Genomic DNA, 20,269 nt, shown 5'->3' with positions numbered 1-20,269 from the left:
CTGTCTTACCATTATATAATCTATCTGATACCTTTTAGTATCTCCAGGATTCTTCCAGGTATACAACCTTCTTTTATGATTCTTGAACCAAGTGTTAGCTATGATTAAGTCATGCTCTGTGCAAAATTCTACAAGGCGGCTACCTCTTTCATTTCTTCCCCCCAATCCATATTCTCCTACTATGTTTCCTTCTCTCCCTTTTCCTACTCTTGAATTCCAGTCACCCATGACTATTAAATTTTCGTCTCCCTTCACTACCTGAATAATTTTTTTTATCTCGTCATACATTTCATCTATTTCTTCATCATCTGCAGAGCTAGTTGGCATATAAACTTGTACTACTGTAGTAGGCATGGGCTTTGTGTCTATCTTGGCCACAATAATGCGTTCACTATGCTGTTTGTAGTAGCTTACCCGCACTCCTATTTTTTTATTCATTGCTAAACCTACTACTGCATTACCCCTATTTGATTTTGTATTTATAACCCTGTATTCACCTGTCCAGAAGTCTTGTTCCTCCTGCCGCCGAACTTCACTAATTCCCACTATACCTAACTTTAACCTATCCATTTCCCTTTTTAAATTTTCTAACCTACCTGCCCGATTAAGGGATCTGACATTCCACGTTCCGATCCATAGAACGCCAGTTTTCTTACTCCAAGTTATAAATGTTTCTATAGTTTTGCATCTGATAACGACGTCCTCTTGAGTAGTCCCCGCCCGGAGATCCGAATGGGGGACTAATTTCCCTACGCCCCACAAAAAAATTAAAAATATTAAGTGTCATGTACCCCCACAAAAAAAAATTGAGTGTCGTAATAGTTTGTGTAATGTAATATCTTGTATAGACACCTTTTATTAACCTGATACGTTCCACATCATTACGAAGTGTCTTATTCATGATCTATGAAACAAGTTCTAATCTAATCTAATCTAAAAACGATTCCAGTCAGCATTGTCCAAAGCTAGAAAATTAGGCTTGCCTTTCCTTAACCTATCTTCTAAGAGAAGCTGTAGGGTCAGTATTGCCTTGTGTGTTCCTATATTTCTTCAGAATCCAGATTTATCTTCCTTGAGATCAGCTCCTACCAGTTTTTTTCCTTTTCTGTAAAGAATCATGTTAGTATTTTGTGACCATGACATATTAAACTGATAGTTCGGTAATATTCATACCTGTCAGCATCTGACTTCTTTGGAGTTGGAATTATTACATTCCTCTTGAAGCCTGTGAGGGTATTTTGTGTACAAATTTTTCACCCCAGGTAGAAAAGTTTTGTCATGGTTAGCTCTCCATCCATCTTTCAGTGTTCTATTAAATTATTCTTGTACTACATTTCTCCCATCTCATCTTCATCTACCTCCTCTTCCCTTTCTATAAAATTGCCCTCAAGTTCATTTCCCTGGTATAGGCTGTCTATATATTCGTTCCACTTTTCAGCTTTCCCTTCTTTGCTTTGTACTGGTTTTCTGTCTGAGCTGTGGATATTCATATAGCTGCATCTCCTTTTTTCCAAAGGACTCTGTAATTTTGCTATAGGTGCTATCTATCTTTCTCCAAGTTATAAATGTTTCTATAGTTTTGCATTTTTCCTCTAGCCTGCTTAATTTCCCGCATTTTTATATTTTTCCCTTTCGTCATTTAAATCCTATAATATATGAAGCTTTCTACTAGGCCTTCTCTCTTTATGTTTGTAAACCTCTGCTGCCTTCACAGTTTCAGCTCTCAAAACTACCCATTCCTCTTCTGCTTTAGTCCTTTCCCCTATTTCAGTCAAATGTTGCCTAATGTTCCTTTTGAAACTCTCAGTAATCTCTGGTTCTGTCAGTTTATCAGGGTCCCATCTCCTTAATTTCATATCTTTTTGCAATTTCTTCAGTTTTAATCTGCAGTTCATAACAAGTAAATTGTGGTCAGAGTCCACATCTGCTCCTGGCAATGTACTACAGTGTAAAATCTGGTTCTGAAATCTCTACCTTAGCATTATATAATCAATCTGAAAGCTTCCCACCCCTCCAGGCCCTTCCTTAAATGCAGTATTATTTAATGGTCCTTGAACCAAGTGATGTTAGTGATCTGTAAAATTCAATTAGATGGCTTCCTCCTTCATTTCAAGCACTCAGTCCATATACTTCTACTATCTGTTCTTCTCTTCCTATTCCAACTATCGAATTCCATTTCCCCAGCACAAATCAATCTTCCTCCCTCTTAACTATCTGAATAATTTCTTTTACCTGATCACACATTCTTTCTATTTCTTCATAATCTGGGGATATAATCGGCATACAAACTTGTACTTTTGTTGTGGGTGTTGGCTTCATGTTTGACTTGGCTACAATAATGCATTGACTTTGCTGTTCATAGGAGTTTACCCATATTCCTGCTTTGTTATTCATCATTAGACCTACTCCAGCATTACCCCTGTCAGATTTTGTGTTTGTAACCATTTACACACCAGACCACAAGTCTTATTAACTTCAACTTACCCATTTTATTTTTTAAATTTTCTAGCCTATCTGCCCGACTAAGGGATCCAAGAGTCCATGCTCCTACCTGTAGAATGCCAGTTTTGCTTTTGCTGATAGTGACTTCCTGAGTAGTCCCCACGTGGAGATACAATTTGGGAAATATTTTACCTCTGGAATATTGTAGCCAATAGGACACTATCATCTTTTAACCATACAGTAGAGCTGCATGCTCTTGGGAAAATTATGGAATTTAGTTTAATTACTAAAAGAATTAAAGATATAAGTGACTACACACTGAAAAAGGTAATTTGTGGTTTGAACCGAGGAAGCCATTGCTGGAGACTTATGCTGGACGTAATACTGATAACTCTGAATTTCAAGAGATCAAGTGCAGATCCTTGTGTTTATAACGGAAATTGAACAAAGAAAATGTCCACATTGCAGTTGACACAGATTTTTTTTTAATGATTCCTAACAGGAGAACAATTTTCAAGAGAAGCTGGATGAAAAATTCGAATTTGTGGATCCTGGGGAAATTGGAAGCTGCTAAGACATTATGAGAGAGGGCTCATTATGTGAAGCAAATTCTGGGTAAGCGCAGGATGAAATACTGTAATTTTATCTCAGTACCACAATGCAAAAATCAATCCCTTGCCCATTGATTTGGTTTTAAAACAGAAAACCAAAGAGGAGCAATGAGGAATCATCTTTATAGAGAACCTGTTTGTAATCTCAGACATGCACATTTCTGTGACCAGACTGAATCTTGTGTATATGCTGTTGTTATAAGTCCATCCAGTAATAATCCTAGTATGGTGAGCAGTGTAGATGATTTGGGATTATCTCAAAGTGATCAAAGACATGAAAGAACATGTCATGAAAGAAGATGGCCTCCACATGGTTAAATATTGTGATGTAGATTGGGCAGAAGATTCTGAAGATGAAAAATATGCAACAGAATATGGAGCAATCATGTTCTGGAACATCCAGGAACAACGAACGGTAGTTCTTTCAGCACCTGGCATTGACTTCATCATGTCTAAAGGCATTATAACTGCAAAGATTAATGAGTTCATCTCCATTTTTTGAAGATGGTGCTATCCGTCTTTTGCATGACAATAAAGGAGTGATAGATTTGTCAAAAATAAGTTGATATAAGGGTCACATCAACCATTTTCTGTTAGAGAGAAGACTGACTGAACTAAAATATTTGTGGAAAATATCTTAATAGATCATACAACTGATATGATGACTAAGGGTGTGACAAAGTTCTGACATCTGATTGACTACTTTAGACTATTAGTTCCAGATGATACGTATTATGAAAATCTTGTATGCCTGGTGTGCTGCATCTTGTAAGTATTTGTTAAAAGACATCTTGCTGTATACCATGATGTGCATGTAAGATATATATAATTTTCAGAATGGTATTCTGGCATACAGCTCATTATCAGTGACATATATTATGTCTTGTGTGAGATATCTACAATGTTAAAATTGATTTGGAGCTCAGTGGTACACAGATTGTCATGTGCACGTTATAGCCATTGAACACGAAAAGGCCTCACTTCTTGGTCATATTGAACACTACTGTGATAGGATGAAAACATGTTCTGTATTCTTTTAAGATCTTTGTAAATTTGGTATGTCTTGATCATCTGTTTATAACAATAGCATATACATGTGTGTGTGAATCATTGTTAATTCAGTGAACTAATAAATACCACTTTAATTACAGTGTGGCCTTTTTCCCAATACACATGGGTGATCACGTGTTTGTTGGTGAACGCTCAGTGGTAAATGCAGCAAATGTTGGTTCATATGTTTACATCGGCAAAAACTGTGTTATTGTGAGTATGGTATAAAGTTACAAACATTAGTTGACAGCGTAGTGTTTTACATTAGTGCTTGTTTTCCAAATAGTTGGCATACTTCAATAAATTTCATAACTAAGGATTCAGTGTATGTTGGAAAGTATTTCTGAAAATAAATAAATAATGTCTTAAAACTTCTACAGCAGTCAGCTAATCCTTGGGCACGTCAGTGCTGACCTGCTGTGCCACTCAACAGCACTTAGGATGTAGTGGGCTCAGACTACTCTGGCAGTCCATTGCAATCAAACTTGTTTTTAACATGTATAGAATGAATGAAGATCTAAGCAGATATATTTATTCCATATTGAAATAATTACTAATGAAACACAATATTTTTTTTATGTTACAGGAAATTCATCACCATCATTAGTGTTCTGCCAAAAGGCAGGTTTTCACATAGTAGTTCTCCGGGCGTCTGGTCTTCTGCCAACCTCTTCAGGTCCGCATAATTTCTGCTTCCCTTTATGTCATCTATCATCTTGTATCTCCTTCATCCTCTCAGTCTTCTCCCACAAACCAGTCCTTCCAAAGCATCTGCTAGCAAGCACTCCCTTCTCAGTGAATGTCCCAACCAGTTCTTTTACCTTTCTCTTATAACCTTCAGCAGACATTTTCTCTTACCAACCTTTCCAGTACTCTTTCATTACTTTCTCTTTCCATCCAGCCTATCCTCTCCATTCTCCTCCACATCCATATCCACATCTCAAAAGCTTCTAACTTTTTTTCATCCTCTTGTCTCAGAGTCCATGTTTCTGCCCCATATAGTGCCACACTCCAGACAAAACATTTGCCAAGCCTTTTCCTTAGACCTTCCTCTAATTTGCCACATAAGAGTCTTCTCTTTTTGTTGAATGCCTCATTTGCTGTGGTAATTAGAGTTTTCACCTCCTGGTGACATCTCAGATCTTCAGTTATTGTGCGTCCAAGATATGTAAATGCACTTACTTGGCTAATGGTAGCTTGTCCTATTTTAAGGTTGGACAGTCTGTGTCTTGTACTGACGATCGTACTCTTTGTTTTTGCTGTGTTTATTTGCATCCCATATTCCACACAAGCTTCATTCGGATCATTCAGCATGTTATTCACTGTCCGCTCACTTTTTGCCACTAATACCATGTCATCAGCAAATCTTATACATTCTATGCTCTTTCCACCAATACATATTCCTCTTTTCCCATCTAAGCCTTTCTCAATAATCTCTTCACGATATGTGTTAAACAACAGTGGGGAAAGGCAACAACTTTGTCTAACAGCTCGTCTAGTGCTGCGTCCTTCTGACATTTCATTTCCAATCCTTACCCTTACTTTCTGGTGTAGATACAGATTCTGTATCAGTTGTCTCTCTTGCCAATCTACACCTTTCCTCTTCAAAATATCCACCAGATTGTTCCACTGAACTCTATCAGAAGCCTTTTCTAAATATATAAAAACAGCAAAGATTTCTCTATCTTTTTCCATATATCTTTCCCCTATAGTTCTTAACAGGCCAGTAACATCTCTTGTTCCATTTCCTCTTTTAAATCTGAAATGCTCCTCTGTAATCCCTCTATCCAGCGTGCCATATAGCCTCCTATTCAACATTCTCAGCAGCACTGTAGCTGCATGAGACATTAGACTGATGGTCGTATGCTCTTCGCATTTTTTAGTGTTTCTCTTTTTCTCTATTGGTATCATACCTGTTGCAAGGAAGTCCTCAGGCCATTCCCCTTTGTCATATATCTCATTACAGAGGTAGACTGCTTCTTTTCTTGCCTTGTTTCCCGGACTCTTCAACAGTTCTGCAGGCAAATCATCAATTCCTCATACCTTCCTATTCTTCATCTCCTTCAGCACCTTTTCTACTTCTGCTTCCAAGATGGTGAATCTCTTTCTAACTTCCGGCACATATTGCTCCTCTTCAGCCTTAATTTCGCTTTGTATTTCATCCCCCTTATACAGACATTCAATATATTCTTGACATCTGTTCAAAACCACCTGTGGTTCTTCTGCTAGAGTACCATCCGCTCTTTCTATTTCCACCTCATTCCTCTTTCTTTTACATTCAAAATCTATCTCACTAGCCAGTCTTTAAATCATTTCATACTTTCCCTCTTTCTCCATTTTCTCTGTTTTGTCACATTTCTATTTCATCCATTTTCCCCTTGCTTCTTCAGCTTCTCTTCTTAATTCATTATTCAGTTTCCTGTACCTCTTTTTGTCTTCTACAGTTCCTACATTTTTCCACTTTCTCCACTCTTCCACCTTTTTCAACATGTTTTCTGTTATCCATTCTTTCCTGGTACTATGGGATACTCTAATTCCTAGTACTTCTTTGGCAGAGTCCATGAGTCCTTCCCTCATTTTTATCCATTTGTCATTAACACTTTCATCAACACCAGTGGCATAGTGTGAGGGGAGACTTTGAGACTTAGTCTCCCCTGTATTCATGCTTAAAAAAGATGCAATAGTAATTCATAACAAAAATATAAATAACTTTCTACTAAGAGCACTAAATGTGCGAAGATATCAGCTTTGTAGCCCGCCCCACCGCACCCTAGGTATTGGTGTATCTGCCTGCTTGAGACTCGACTGCTCTCAGTCTCTGCCTCCCTTCCCTTACCTGGCTGTGCGCACCTGAGCGTTAGTGGCATTCTCAGCTTCCCTCCACTTCCCCTCTTCCACAAAGGCTGGTACGCTGCACTTGCTAGCAGGTATCGAGACTAGTCTCTGCCGCTTCTATGCTGGCTTTTAACACAGAAGTGAAGTCGCGCAGTTTGTGTTCATAGTCATTCTTGTATGATTTTAGTGCATATTTTCGTTGTGTAACCAACATGAGTGAGCCAGCAACTGAACACCTTATAGAATTTTTATTAAAAACACCTTTTTCTACATTGACGTACGAAAAAAGTGAGAATCGAAGGACAAATGACCTACTCCTATACTCAGTTAAGTTTTAAGTGAAGCCAAACAAAAACGCACTTTTCAGACAGTCTGGTACAAAAAGTATGCTTGGCTGACTGCGAATGCCGTCAATAATATATTATATTGTTATATATGTCTTCTGTTTGGTGGTGAAAAGGAATGATGCAATGAGGGCATTTGTACAATAAAGAACTTTGACAGGAAAGCACAAATTCATCAAATATCAAAACGTCATGTGCAGAAGAAATAATCATTTCAGTTATTGGGCAAAGTAGAATTGAGCACGCCCTTTCTGAAGCCGCTCGTCTGACAGCAATAAAATACAACAAACAAGTTTCATCCAGCAGGAGAGTATTGGGTCATCTTATTCAGGCAATTGTATTTCATTGTAAACAAGAACTAGCCGTTCGTGCCATCGAGAAGACGAATCCTCCAGCAACAAAGGTAACTATCTGAAATTGTTGGATTTACTAGCTCAAGGAGAGCAGTTAATCCGAGACCATCTGTCATCATCTTCAACCTTTAAAGGAACTTCTCCAGGTATACAGAATGATGTAATAGAAATGATAGCTCTGGCTGTTAATGAGAAAATAAAATCTGAAATTGAGAACTGCACTTTCATTTCGATTCAGGCTGATGAAACATTAGACGTGTCAAGCAAGAGTCAAATGAGTATAATATTCAGGTACTGTATTGCAGACAAAATTGAGGAAAGATTTGTTGAATTTTACGATGTTTCTGGAAATAAAACTGCTGAAGGTTTGTCAAACATTATTCATGCAGTATTGAAAGAATGGAATGTGGAAGAAAAGTGGTTAGTCAAACATATGATGGCGCTTCAGTAACGGCGGGCAGAGAAAGAGGACTACAACAATTGGTGAAGCAGTTCTGTCCCTATGCGGTGTTTATTCATTCTTACGCACACCAACTGAATTTGGTACTGTTACATGCCTCCAAAATCATATGACAAGTACACATGTTTGTAAGTGATCTTACTGCATTCCATTCGTTTTTCAGCAAATCATCAAAACGAACTGTATTGCTAACTGAGAAAGGATTTAAACTGTCACATGCGAGCAACACTCACTGGAACTTTCATTCTAAGGCAGTTTCAACAACATCTAGTCATTTCTCAGGGCTATATAGTGTTTTTAATTATATATTTGATGATACAGACTCTCAGTGGGACCCAGAATCTTTGAGCTGTGCTGTGGGAATGAAACGACGGATGGATGATCCTACGTTTGTCTACTTGCTTTGCTTCTACCGAGGGTGCTTTGTTTATGTTGATCATCTCTTTAATGTTCTTCAGTCAAAATCTGTCTGTATAACTGCTTGCCACGTCGAAATAAGAACTGTTTTGAGAAACTTACGACAATTAAGAACGGAAACATTCATTGATGAATGCATTAAATGCAGCTTGTGTTTGAATGGCAACTTATCATTCAGTGACAGTCAAAAGACATCTCTCAGGACACTAACTTATGAGATACTGGATTTGCAAATTGTTCAGATGGAAAGAAGGTTTCAAAACTTTCCCCAAAACCAGTTTGTTGAACTTTTGAACGAAAGTGTTTCCTGAACTATCAGAAAGAATTCCCAAAGTTGAAACTGCTTCAATTATTAGAACAGTACCCTTTTTCAAACAAGAACAACTTGAAAATAAACGGTGTAACATATACGCTGATGAGGAAAAACATTATCTCCAAGAATCCTCTTAAAGTGCATTGTCAACAATTATTTAGACTCCGTTTATGAAGAGAGAACGAAGCTCCTGCATTTGGTTTTGACCCTACCTGCAACTACAACAAGCAGTAAATGAAGCATGAGTACTCTTAAACGAGTGAAGAATTATTTAAGGAATTCAATGTCCAACATCCGGCTGTCGTGTTTGAGCATGTTAGCAATAGAAAAGACACTTCTTGGAGAGCTATCCTGTGATCATATCTTTGTAGACCGAGTTATAGACATATTTGTGGAAAGAATAGAAAGGCGCATTGCACTTGTGTACAAGAAAATATAAGTGCTTCTTCTCTTGCTGCTGGAGTTCTACAAATTTTTCATCATTTCTTGAACAAGTTATTATTATTATTATTATTATTAGTGGTGGTAGTGGTAGTAGTAGTAGTAGTAGTAGTTGTTGTTGTTGTTGTTGTGTTGTTGTTTTATTTGATGCATTTTGTTTCATTTGTTTAAATTGTTGTGTATTGTACCATTGTGTCTCCCTATAATTACTGCAGAGTCTCCCCAACCTTTTCAACCATGCTATGCCACTGATCAACACTACCTCTGTCCCATTTTTCCATAAATCTGTTTTCTGAATCTGATGCCTTTCCTACCTCTTTGAGTCTTTCTATGTTTAGTCTTTATTTTGCTTTACCTCTCCAGCCTTTTTTCAACTTCACTTTTATTTCTCCACTACTAGGTTGTGGTCTGAATTTATGTCCGCTTCTGAATAAGCTTTGGCATTCTTCAAACAGCTCCTAAACCTTTTTTGTATCAGGATGTAGTCCATCTGATATCTTTCCCTATTCAAATTTGATATCCATGTGTAACGTCTCCTTTTGTAGTGTTCAAATAATGTGTTACCCACTGCTAATAAATTTTCTTTACAGAAACTAATTAGTCATTCACCTCTCTCATTTCTTATTCCTAATCCAAATTTTCCTACTGTATCTTCATTTCTTCCTACACCCACCACTGCATTCCAGTCCCCCATGATGATAATGCAGGCACTTCTATTTTCTTTTTCAGCGAGTTCTTGTATTTTCTTGTAATATTCTTCCACTTCCTCCTCTCTATGCTGGCTTGTTGGCATATATACCTGTATTAACATCAAATCTTTTGAACTACCCTTCAGTCGTATCGTCATCAATCTTCCATCAATATTTTTCAGCTTTTGCCCTATCAATATTCCTACTCCGTTTTCACCACTCTTGATTTCCCCTGAGTAAAATAGTTTATAATCTCCACTTTCTATCTCCCCATTCTCTCCCCATCTCATTTCACACAAACCAAGGGCATCTAATCTGTTCCTTTTCATCTCCTGTTTTGCATTCTCTAGCTTTCCTGCTTGCAGTGGTGTCCTCACATTCCATGTACCAATCCTTATCTTTTCTTCCTTCATTGTCCCTTTCTTCCTTTCAATATGTCTACTCTCAATGTGTTCCCCTCTCGGGATACAAATGAGGGAAGTTTTAACTCTGCAATCTTTCACATGTAGAGCCATACCATGTACTGCTTGGGAATGTAATGGGGTAGTTTCTCATTTCTTTCCTCATAGGCAGTAGGTTGCCCAGCGCAAAATCAGCCACAAACTATGAGTCAGACGCTGTCTGTAGCCACCCTTCTGGGGTACAGTCGCTACTTGTACTCTTTTTGTACCCAAAGAGAAGAGGTGCCTCTTCCGGCAGCTTCACCATTCCGAAGGACTCTTTCTCCACTGTTGATGCTGTTGAGGTCCTATACATATAACAGGAAATGACAGGAGAAGAACATGGTGAGGACAGGTTTGGGATAGGATAGGGGGAGCGATAGGCCGTTGTGGGACACACTTTGTCTGGCTCCTCCCCTTTGGCCTGTCCGGTTTGGGTGACTTTTCTGGTAGCTAAGCTAACGCTGGATAGCCCTCCGGGTCCAGAGAACGGACAGTGCTACGTTAAGGCGGTGTCCCCTGAGGAGGACAGGAAATACAGTATGTAATTTTTTGTTGAATACTATTAGAGGGAGTGGAGTGGAAGAAATATGTCCTATCCTACACATAGGACTTGCACAGGCAGAGGTATAGTGCAGAGATAGCACCTCCTGTCTCTCTCAGGCAATGCCTGTAGTTTGACTTTGTACTGAGCCTCTGTCCTCACTGTGGATAATGAGCTTTGTTTTCCAAAAAATGTTGTAGGCAATATCTACATTGGACTGATACTGCTTCATTACCTATTCCAGTACTAACAGCCCAAACTCATTACAGCACAGCAAACTGTAAAATGGCCTTCAACAATGGCTATTACAGGGCTGCTGTACACAGCATTGCCTGATCGACAATGCTGGCAGTGGCTAGATACAAAACATTATGTGACCAAAGTCTCCTAACTTCTATAGATTTAGAAGTTGGGAATGGAGCAGTCAATAAAAAGTTTACAGGCTAATCTACACCTTCACCTGTGTTCTGCAAGTCAACAAGTGGCTGTGATGCAGGAAGTACAGTGTACTGTTGTCATTTACTCTTCTTGTTCCACTTTTGAATGGTGCTAAAGATGAAATAACATCTATAGAACTCTGGGTCTGAATTTTTCTAATTTCATTATTTTGATTATCATTCTCAATGTAAATTTGATTAAAAGGTATCTAATGGGTACAGAACATAGCTTTGTTTATCCAATGTAACAAGTAACTTATTAGTAAATACAAAACCAAAAACAAACTTTCAACTACGGGACTGAAAACGTGAAGGGCCCAACTTTCAGATGTATGTTACAAAAGGCAATGTTGAATCAGAAAGATTCACTGCAAATTATATCTTGAATAAAATATGTTTGTGACTGACAGATTGCAGTACCTGGAGACAGTGTTGCCAGTATGCAGGCAGTCACACTTGACAAGGCTTTGCATGCACATGCAAAACACAGCAAGCATTTGGTGGCTGAGGAACAACTATGAATGGTGTGTAGCTGGTCACTAGTGCCCAACTCTGAAATGTCAATCACAAAATTGTTGTAGTGAAAGCTTAATGATAGTATCAGAAAGTTACTATGAACACAAACTGAAAAGAAACCAAAGTTTTGCCAAGAAATTAAGTCTAAATAGATAAGTGGGGCACAAATATAGCATAAAAGCTGTACTTGGTGCACTAGAGCAGAACTGAATTCTCAAAATTTCCCAACAATTATGGCTCTTATTTAAAGTTAATTAACAGGGCAAAAATATCTTCTTGTTCAAAACAGACCATGACCAGTGTGTGCTGAAATTTATAATTCTGTCTTTAACACAGTTCCATGGAAGAATAATATGAGGGCTATCCATAAAGTAACAGACAATATGCTCAAGTGTGGCATTGGACAGAGCTACAGCCGCTATGTTGATGTCATAATGTTCCTACACTCAGTACGCATCTAGTGGTGGTAGCATGTGGTCTGTGTCTCTGCTACTTGTGATGTGTTAAAATATGCGCTGCAATAGAAAATCCTGCCATTTGTGAGGTGTGTTCTGTGATCATGTTTTTGTTGGCAAAAGACTGCAAACCAATTGAAATGTATCAGGACCTCTGCGGCGTGTATGGAAAAGGAATAAAGGGTGAAAGCTGAGTGAGGCAGTGGTGCATTGATTTTAAAAATTGCTGTATCAGTGTTCATGATGAGGACTGCAGTAGTAGTTCTGTGCTGTTGACTTGACCAGCACTTGGATGGGTGACTGTCCAAGTCTGCCAAGCACTTTTGGCAAGAAGGGTGCACGTAGACCTTGTGAGGCCAATTGAATAACTGCTTGATTGAGAAGTAGTTGCTCTGGTCAAGAAAACTGACAACAGCAGGGAGGACAATGTGCTGACCACATGCCCCTCCATATCTGCATCCAGTGATGCCTGTTGGCTGAGGGTGACTTGGTGATTGGTCAGTATCATTCGACCTTCTCCAAGGCCTGTTCGGGTGGAGTAATATGTTTACTACCAGAATGAATGCTGAAGCAGTACCTACTCCATTGAGGGCATTACCTGCAACTCTTTTTCGAAAAGTGAGATGAGGTGCTCCATACAAGACTAAAGTACAGGCATTGTTTGAGGGAGACAGGAACCATTTCTCTTCCTGTGCCAGTCTGTGTGCAGAATAGAACTTGCTTCTTCTACTCCCAGCAACCCACTCTCTTATGGCTTAACAAAATGAATACAGAGTGTGTTACCTGTAATACACAAAATTAGTGTGTTTCATCAGTAATTATTTCAACACTCTTCTTGCATTACAGACTGTGTCATTTCGAATAAATCATCGAGTTTTTTTATTCGAAGTGACACAACTCGTAATCCAAGAAGAGATTGTCATGCACACCGCCACAAGAAACTCGGAGAGCAACACTAAATGAATTTTGTACCATATCTCTATTTGCTTGGATCCTCATTCAAGCTGTATGTGTTCAACACAGATGCTGCAAATTAGTTCCACTTTACTGCAATGGACTGCCATAGTAGTCTAAGCTTGCTGCGTCCTGAGTGCTGTTGACTGTTAGAACAGCTTAGCACTGTCTTGCCCATAGTCTGGTTGACAGCTGTTGAAGTTTTAAGACATTTGCACGTTTACCTCTTAGCTGTGGCAGATTACAAGATCAGTTTGAATGCAGTTCTATTGGTGGACTCTCACTGCACCACATCACTTGGCGTAAACCTAAAGATGGCCTTTGAATGTGCAGTAGATGATTTTGTTGTCAGATCTATGTCAGTGCTGTAGATGACTGATTAACACTGATCTATGTAATTTACTGTAAACCTAACATATGCCATTACAGTTGTCAGTAAATGATTTCATTGTGAGTTCAATATCGGTACTTAAGGCAGCATTTCACATCACTTTTTAGTTTGTTATAAGTTCAATAGATAATCTTTTAATCAAATGATTTCTGTTGATTACACATATTCACACTTTGCTGTATTGGTGTTGACTGCAGTAAAAAGTGTCCATCCATAATTAACAAAATAATAAAATAAAATCTGCAAATGTTGAGTTTTTTTTTAATATTCAGCACCCATTGCAATGTAACACCTAAGGCATGGCAGCCAGGTCTTACACTGCCAACATACTTTTAGTTTGTTGTATTTACAGTTATCAGTACCAATTCCGTATACCTCATTTCACTGCTCTTCTTATGGTTAATTTACGTACGATATCAAGACATGTTATGGTTAAAATACTGAAGAAGTACAGTTCAAAGCCTTGACCATACTCTTTCTAAGTCAGTGTGATACACGGCTGAGGGCAAATTTCTCTGTAGGTACTGATGTGATCCTTCTGTGAGAGACATACAGGAGAAAGTAATATGTTACTTAGTTGTAATATGCATTCTCAGAATTTTAGCAGCACTTTGCCTCTCGAGCAGAACCAGCCACTTGAGTGTCTTTGCAATGATAACACATTTCCTAAATAAACCCATGATGAAACGTGTATTTTTTTTTTTTTCTGCTGTTAATCCAACCCATTAAAGGTCCCGAAGTGTCGTGCAATATTCAAGATTTGATTAAACAAGGGCACTGTAAAATATATGAATTACCTTTCCTTAGAATCCATCTGAATTTCAGTCTGTCATGTGCTTTTTCCACAACTGGTTTTATATTTCTACAGCTGTTTAAATTGCTCAAGATGCCTTGTACCATTGTGACTGTCTCAAGCAACGTAATCAGACAATAATGAGTCTTTGCACCTATTTATGTGTGGTATGTTACATTTGTGAATATTCGAGGTCAAGTGCCAATCCATTCACAAAGTGTTTGTTCTCTGCACGTCTTCTAGTTTCTGTACAACAGCACCATCCACAAATGACCTCGCAGAATTCCTGATTGTGTTCACCAGGCGACTTACATATATTCTGTACAATAAAGGCTTTAAACTGTCCATTGGGTAAAAGCAAAGCTAGCTTCACATAAAATGATTTTCCCCTTAAGAACAATGTGCTGAGTTCTATCTTTTAGGAACTCAGCAATCCAGTGACAAAGTTGATCCAATGTTCTATAATATGTTGTTCACTAGAATTGTGTGGAACTTCTTTCAGAATTCAAGGAACATGGTATTAGCCTAGGCACCACTATCCACTGGATTGTTGGATCCCTTGAAAATGGCTTTCTGAGTTTCAGAAGATAGGTGCATGCTGATTCTCACATATGAGATTTCTGGTCTCCAAAAAGGTTTTAATATCTATATATTTATCGCTTGAGCCATGTTCCGCGGTTATACAGGGTTGGCCATGGTTAATCTGATTTGGCATGTTAATTTTAAGGGGTGGCTGGATGTCTTTCCTGCCGCCACCCGGTACCCCCCGGGACGGAATTAGTCTACCCCATCTGTCTGTGTCCAGTGTATCGATGGGATAGTGTGAAGGTGTGCAGATGTCTGTGAGCCGTGGAACTTAGGCAGAACGTGGGGACCAGCCCAGTATTCACCTAACGGGATGTGGAAAACCACCTAAAAACCACATCCAGGCTGGCTGGCACACCGGCCCTCGTCAGTAATCCACCGGGCAGATTTGATCTGGGGCCAGTGCGCCTACCCAAGTCCAGGAAGTGGCGCGTTAGTGCTCTCGGCTACCATGGCAGGTCAAAAAGGTCGTAATATGTGATCCCATAATTCTACATCACACTGACATACTAAGTCTAGGCTTATAGCTCTGTACATCTGTCCAATGATCTTTAAAGTGACAATGGTCTGCATCTTTTTTTTTTTCATATGATTGATCACACGTATGCTTTATCTGTATATCATTTCACTTGCAAATGTAATTTGAAAGACAGAAAAGTAAGTTCATGTTTGTGTTCTACAGGGCAGACGATGTGTTCTCAAAGACTGCTGCATGATTGAAGATGACACCGTACTACCGCCAGAAACAGTTGTTCCATCATTTACGCGCTACTCTGGATCACCTGGTGTCTGTGTTGGTGAATTGCCAGAATGTACACAGGATTTAATGATAGAATTTACACGAAATTATTATCAGCATTTTCTACCAGCAAAATAAGACATGTATTTGTGTAAACCTACTGTGTGACACTTTTTCTGTTACAAGATTGCTTCAAAGTTGATATTTACTCATATAATTCAAGTGTACAGTTGAAGTGTAAATAACAGCAGTTACATTGGAATGATGTGCAAGTTCTCCTTACAAGGAATTTGCACCAAAATTTTGTGATACTTTTGTCTGCTGACAGGTTAAAGCAATTTCGTTTTTCTACCTTTATTTGTAGTAGTTTCATTTTAGTTCTTTTCTTTAACATATGTCCATTCACACTGAAAGGTGTGTGTGAAAGAATGCTACAATCAGTTATGAAATTTTTCTTCTTTGAGCAGTTTATGGCGCAGGAAGAAATCTGTAGATTACTAAGCTCACTGGACAAAAGAAGCAAAATTTAATACCCTCTAATTCCACGCCTGGACCTAAAAACTATCTGGATTTGATTAGAAGGTGAGACCACGGGGTTGTGTGGGTACACAGCATCCAGGTTAAGCCACTTGCTGAGGATTTGATCTTGCAATTCCACCAGATGTGGGGATGCTGATGTCGGTATTTTACGTGCTGTACTATAGCCCACAGATTTTGAATGGGATGCAAGTTAGGTGACTTTACAGGACAGATGAGATGTAATAGTGTGGGGTAGTGTTCATAAAACCAGTGGCACACACTTTCAGCCTGATGTGCTGTGCTGTTGTCATTATTATGTGCCTGCGTGAGTAGTGGCATCTTGTGAGGTGACAGACTCTGAACGTTGATTTCATACAGTTCTTGTCAGAAGGTTCTCTCACTGACAGACTAGGATGGACCTTCATTCACTGCCTGAGGCAATTCCTGCTGGGTTTGGAAGCCATTTTGATTCACAAGCTTTGAAATGGGTCTCCGATCCCTCTCAGTCAGGATCGTTCTGTGACCACAACTCTGATGTGTTTTGTGGCCACTTGTTACACCACTGCCTGTAGGCATGTTAAACAGTCTGCTGTGAAATACAAATTCAGTAACTTCACACATGATATGACCATGGGCATGGCCAAACACAATTGCCCCTTTTTGCCATTCTGTCATACCCTTACATTTACCCATGTTTATGTACAGTGTCCACTTCAAACATAAATGTCTCACTGATCACTACTACCTCAAGCTCACTGAGAGGCAGTGCTTGCACTGTTGAGCACATGACTCAACCGCTGCACCACCTGTAAAGGCGTGACGATACGTCTGTGTCTGTGCGTTGGAGTGATTAATTTTTTGTCTGGTGAGCTTATGTTTGATTTACATACCAAATCACACTGTTTAAGTATCTAAAACTGACAATGTTAACAACTATATCATTAATATTCTATCAGAATCATACCATTAACATCTCATGAGTATTTAGTGAATGATTTTTCCATTATAAATTATTATCAATTAGTGGAATAAAAAACTGGTTCAGACACATATACATGCTCTAGAAATATCATAAAATGAAACAGTCAACTGATATTTATACTACTTTTATTTGTACTACTTACTGCAGCATACATATAAAACATTTTTTTTATATATATGCTGAAGCCTTTCCTTTCAGTACTATTGTAAAAGAAAGTCTTATGATCTGAAGTCAGTGTGTGTTCTTAGTGTACAAAATGTGGAGGACCATGGGTACTGAAGGAAGTTATATTAAGGAGCTTGAACACAAAGTTTTCAAATGTTACAAATGACGACTATTTAGCAGCCAGTCTTTGTGTGTTTGTAAGCACAGATCATTGAACTTTTATTTACTTTTTTCTCTATAGTCATAAAATTGAAGGCTTTTGCAAATACAATGGTTATGATAGAAAAAAATTTTATATAAAACAATCCATGCCTTATATACACTCCCAGGCAAATGTAATAGACCACTATTATTTTCTGTATACATAAATGATATGACGGACCGAGTGGGCAGCAATCTGCAGTTGTTTGCTGATGATACTGTGATGTATGGCAAGATGTCAAAGTTGAGTGGCTATAGGAGGGACAAGATGACCTAGACAAAATTTCTAGTTGGTTTGAAGGAGGTCAGGTATCTGTAAATGTAGAAAAAATTGTTAATGAAGATGAGTGTGAAAAACAATTCTGTAATTTTTGGAAACAGCATTAGTAGTATCCTGCTTGACACAGTCATGTCGTTTAAATATCTGGGCATAACATTGCAGAGAAATAGGAAATGGAACAAGCATGTGAGGATTGTGGTAGGGAAGATGAACAGTCAGCTTCAATTTATTGGAAGAATTTTGGGAAGGTGTGGTTCATCTGTAAGGGAGACAACATGTAGGTAACTACTGCAATGCACTCTTGAGTACTGTACGAGTGTTTGTGATCTGCACCAGGTCAGATTAAAGGAAGACATTGAACCAATTTAGAGGCTGGGTGCTAGATTTATTACCAGTTGGTGAACAACACACTAGTAATACGAGATGCTTCGGGAACTCAAATGGAAATTCCTAGAGTGAAGGCAACATTCTTTTCGAGGAGTACTATTGAGAAAATTCAGAGAGACGGCATTTGAAGCTGACTGCAGAATGATTCTACTGCCACCAACATGCATTTTGCATAAGGACTGCGAAGATAAGATATGAGAAATTAGGGCTCATGCAGAGGCCTGTAAATAGTCACATTTCCCTCGTAGTTTTTGTTAGTGGAACAGGAAAGGAAATGACAAGTAGTGGTACAGAGTACTCTCCGCCATGCACTGTATGGTGGCTTGCAACATACGTATGTAGACGTGTGTGTTGAGATCCGCTTTATACATTACATTTTAGTTCACGTGCTATGGTCTCAAACTGATTCATAACTCAAACAATACCATATAAAACATTATAATTCTGATTTAAATTAGATACAGGAATATAAATATTGTCTATAAATAAAAAAAATACTTTGTGCTGAGTAAGTTTAGCAGCTTGCTAACTCAAATAATTGATTAACGGGCTTTAGTCTGCCAACTTTAATCTTGTCTTTTGTCAAAAACAATTATATTTTATACTGGTGCTCAAAGGCATGTATGGGGTGGGGGGAAGGGGGGGGAGATAGTAATTGTAGAGGTCATTTGTTATTAAAATATGAAAGTGCGCATTCTGCATTGAGTTACTAAACAGTAAGAAAAATGCTTATGTACTACTTGATGTATGAGGCAACTGAGGTGTTCTTTGTTTTGTCAGTGTTGTGTAGGTGTTATTAAAGCCTGGTTTGCACTGAAGTAAACACAGACTAATGAGTGTCAGCAAATGAGCATTTTACCTGCTGTAAACTGTAGGCGAAAAAACAGCATTCAGCTGTATTGAGTTCGCATTCACTGTTTCTCACTCATGTTCCATTGATTGTCAGTCTTTCAGCCATCAAAGGAAGTTCACATCCTCTGTGCATCAGTGCTAACAGCATGCAGAACATTAGTCTACTGTTTTTTGCATGAACTATTGTTGACGTGTAGCATGAGTGGTTGAGTGGTTTGAAGGGAATGTTATGTTGGTGACAGAAGAATACAATGAGAGCTTGTGAGGCTGAAGAGCTCCATGGCAACATGCTGAATGAAAAGAAATAAATTCATGAGATGCTCCTACAGGCAGGAACTGACTAAATAAGTGCAAACCTTGTGCTGTTCCTTTTTAATAAAAATAAATACAGTGAATTTCCTTGAAATTAAACAAGTATGAACACACATCTTTTATCACTACTGATATGCAAAACAATCATTAACATAGATGTCTTCAGTTGCTAATAGTGTAAATGCTAACTAGCCTTTCTTCAGGTTATGTTGCTCACTGGTAATTGATGTTCCACTTTTACATTTTCCTCGCCAGTTGTAATGAGAAGCCAGCAAAAAGTATCAACTGACATGTGTGTAAAGTTTCAGAATAAATTAAGGAAGGCTGGAGGTGAAACTCAGTGTTAAGTGCACTACCTGCATGCATTTCATGCTTACATACAAATTCAAACAACTGCATTTTTCTTTTACTTTGACATTTTGTTCGTTTTGTCAGGTACTGTGCACTCACCGTGTACAATGATCCTGTCTGAATATCTCAGTTTTGTATTATGGCTATGACTAGTGTTATACTGAGTTAAATCAGTATGATGGTTATTATTGGTGGAGGCATATGACTGAATGGTTACGGAGATTGGCAAATTGTTGTCACTCTGGTGTAAATGAGGCTTAAGAATTTGTTTCCTGTGCGAGGCTTTAACCCTAGGACTCACTCTGCTAAAATTTCCTTAGTACTCCATCTGGGGTCATACATGACCCCAATCAATATATAATTGACTGTGTGTACTAATCATTCAGAGAACAACGTACTGTCGTTTAATAC

General features: G+C 38.5%; 1 protein-coding gene across 1 annotated transcript in view; it reads left to right on the top strand.

Moving 5' to 3' along the window:
• The window catches only part of LOC126244045 (dynactin subunit 5), a 43,216-nt gene extending 25,731 nt beyond the window's left edge, over window positions 1-17,485 (top strand). Inside the window, exons 3-4 of the mRNA XM_049948208.1 lie at window positions 4,205-4,316; window positions 15,753-17,485. Of these exons, the coding sequence (XP_049804165.1) occupies window positions 4,205-4,316; window positions 15,753-15,947 (307 nt within the window). The 3' untranslated portion in view covers window positions 15,948-17,485. The remainder of the gene's footprint in view (window positions 1-4,204; window positions 4,317-15,752) is intronic.
• The last annotated feature ends 2,784 nt before the right edge of the window (window positions 17,486-20,269 follow it).

The sequence above is a fragment of the Schistocerca nitens genome, chromosome 1 (assembly GCF_023898315.1).
Source record: "Schistocerca nitens isolate TAMUIC-IGC-003100 chromosome 1, iqSchNite1.1, whole genome shotgun sequence".
Classification (NCBI taxonomy): Eukaryota; Metazoa; Arthropoda; class Insecta; order Orthoptera; family Acrididae; genus Schistocerca; species Schistocerca nitens.
The sequence above is the reverse complement of the archived record's forward strand: the minus strand, read 5'-3'. Positions and strand labels throughout refer to the sequence as shown.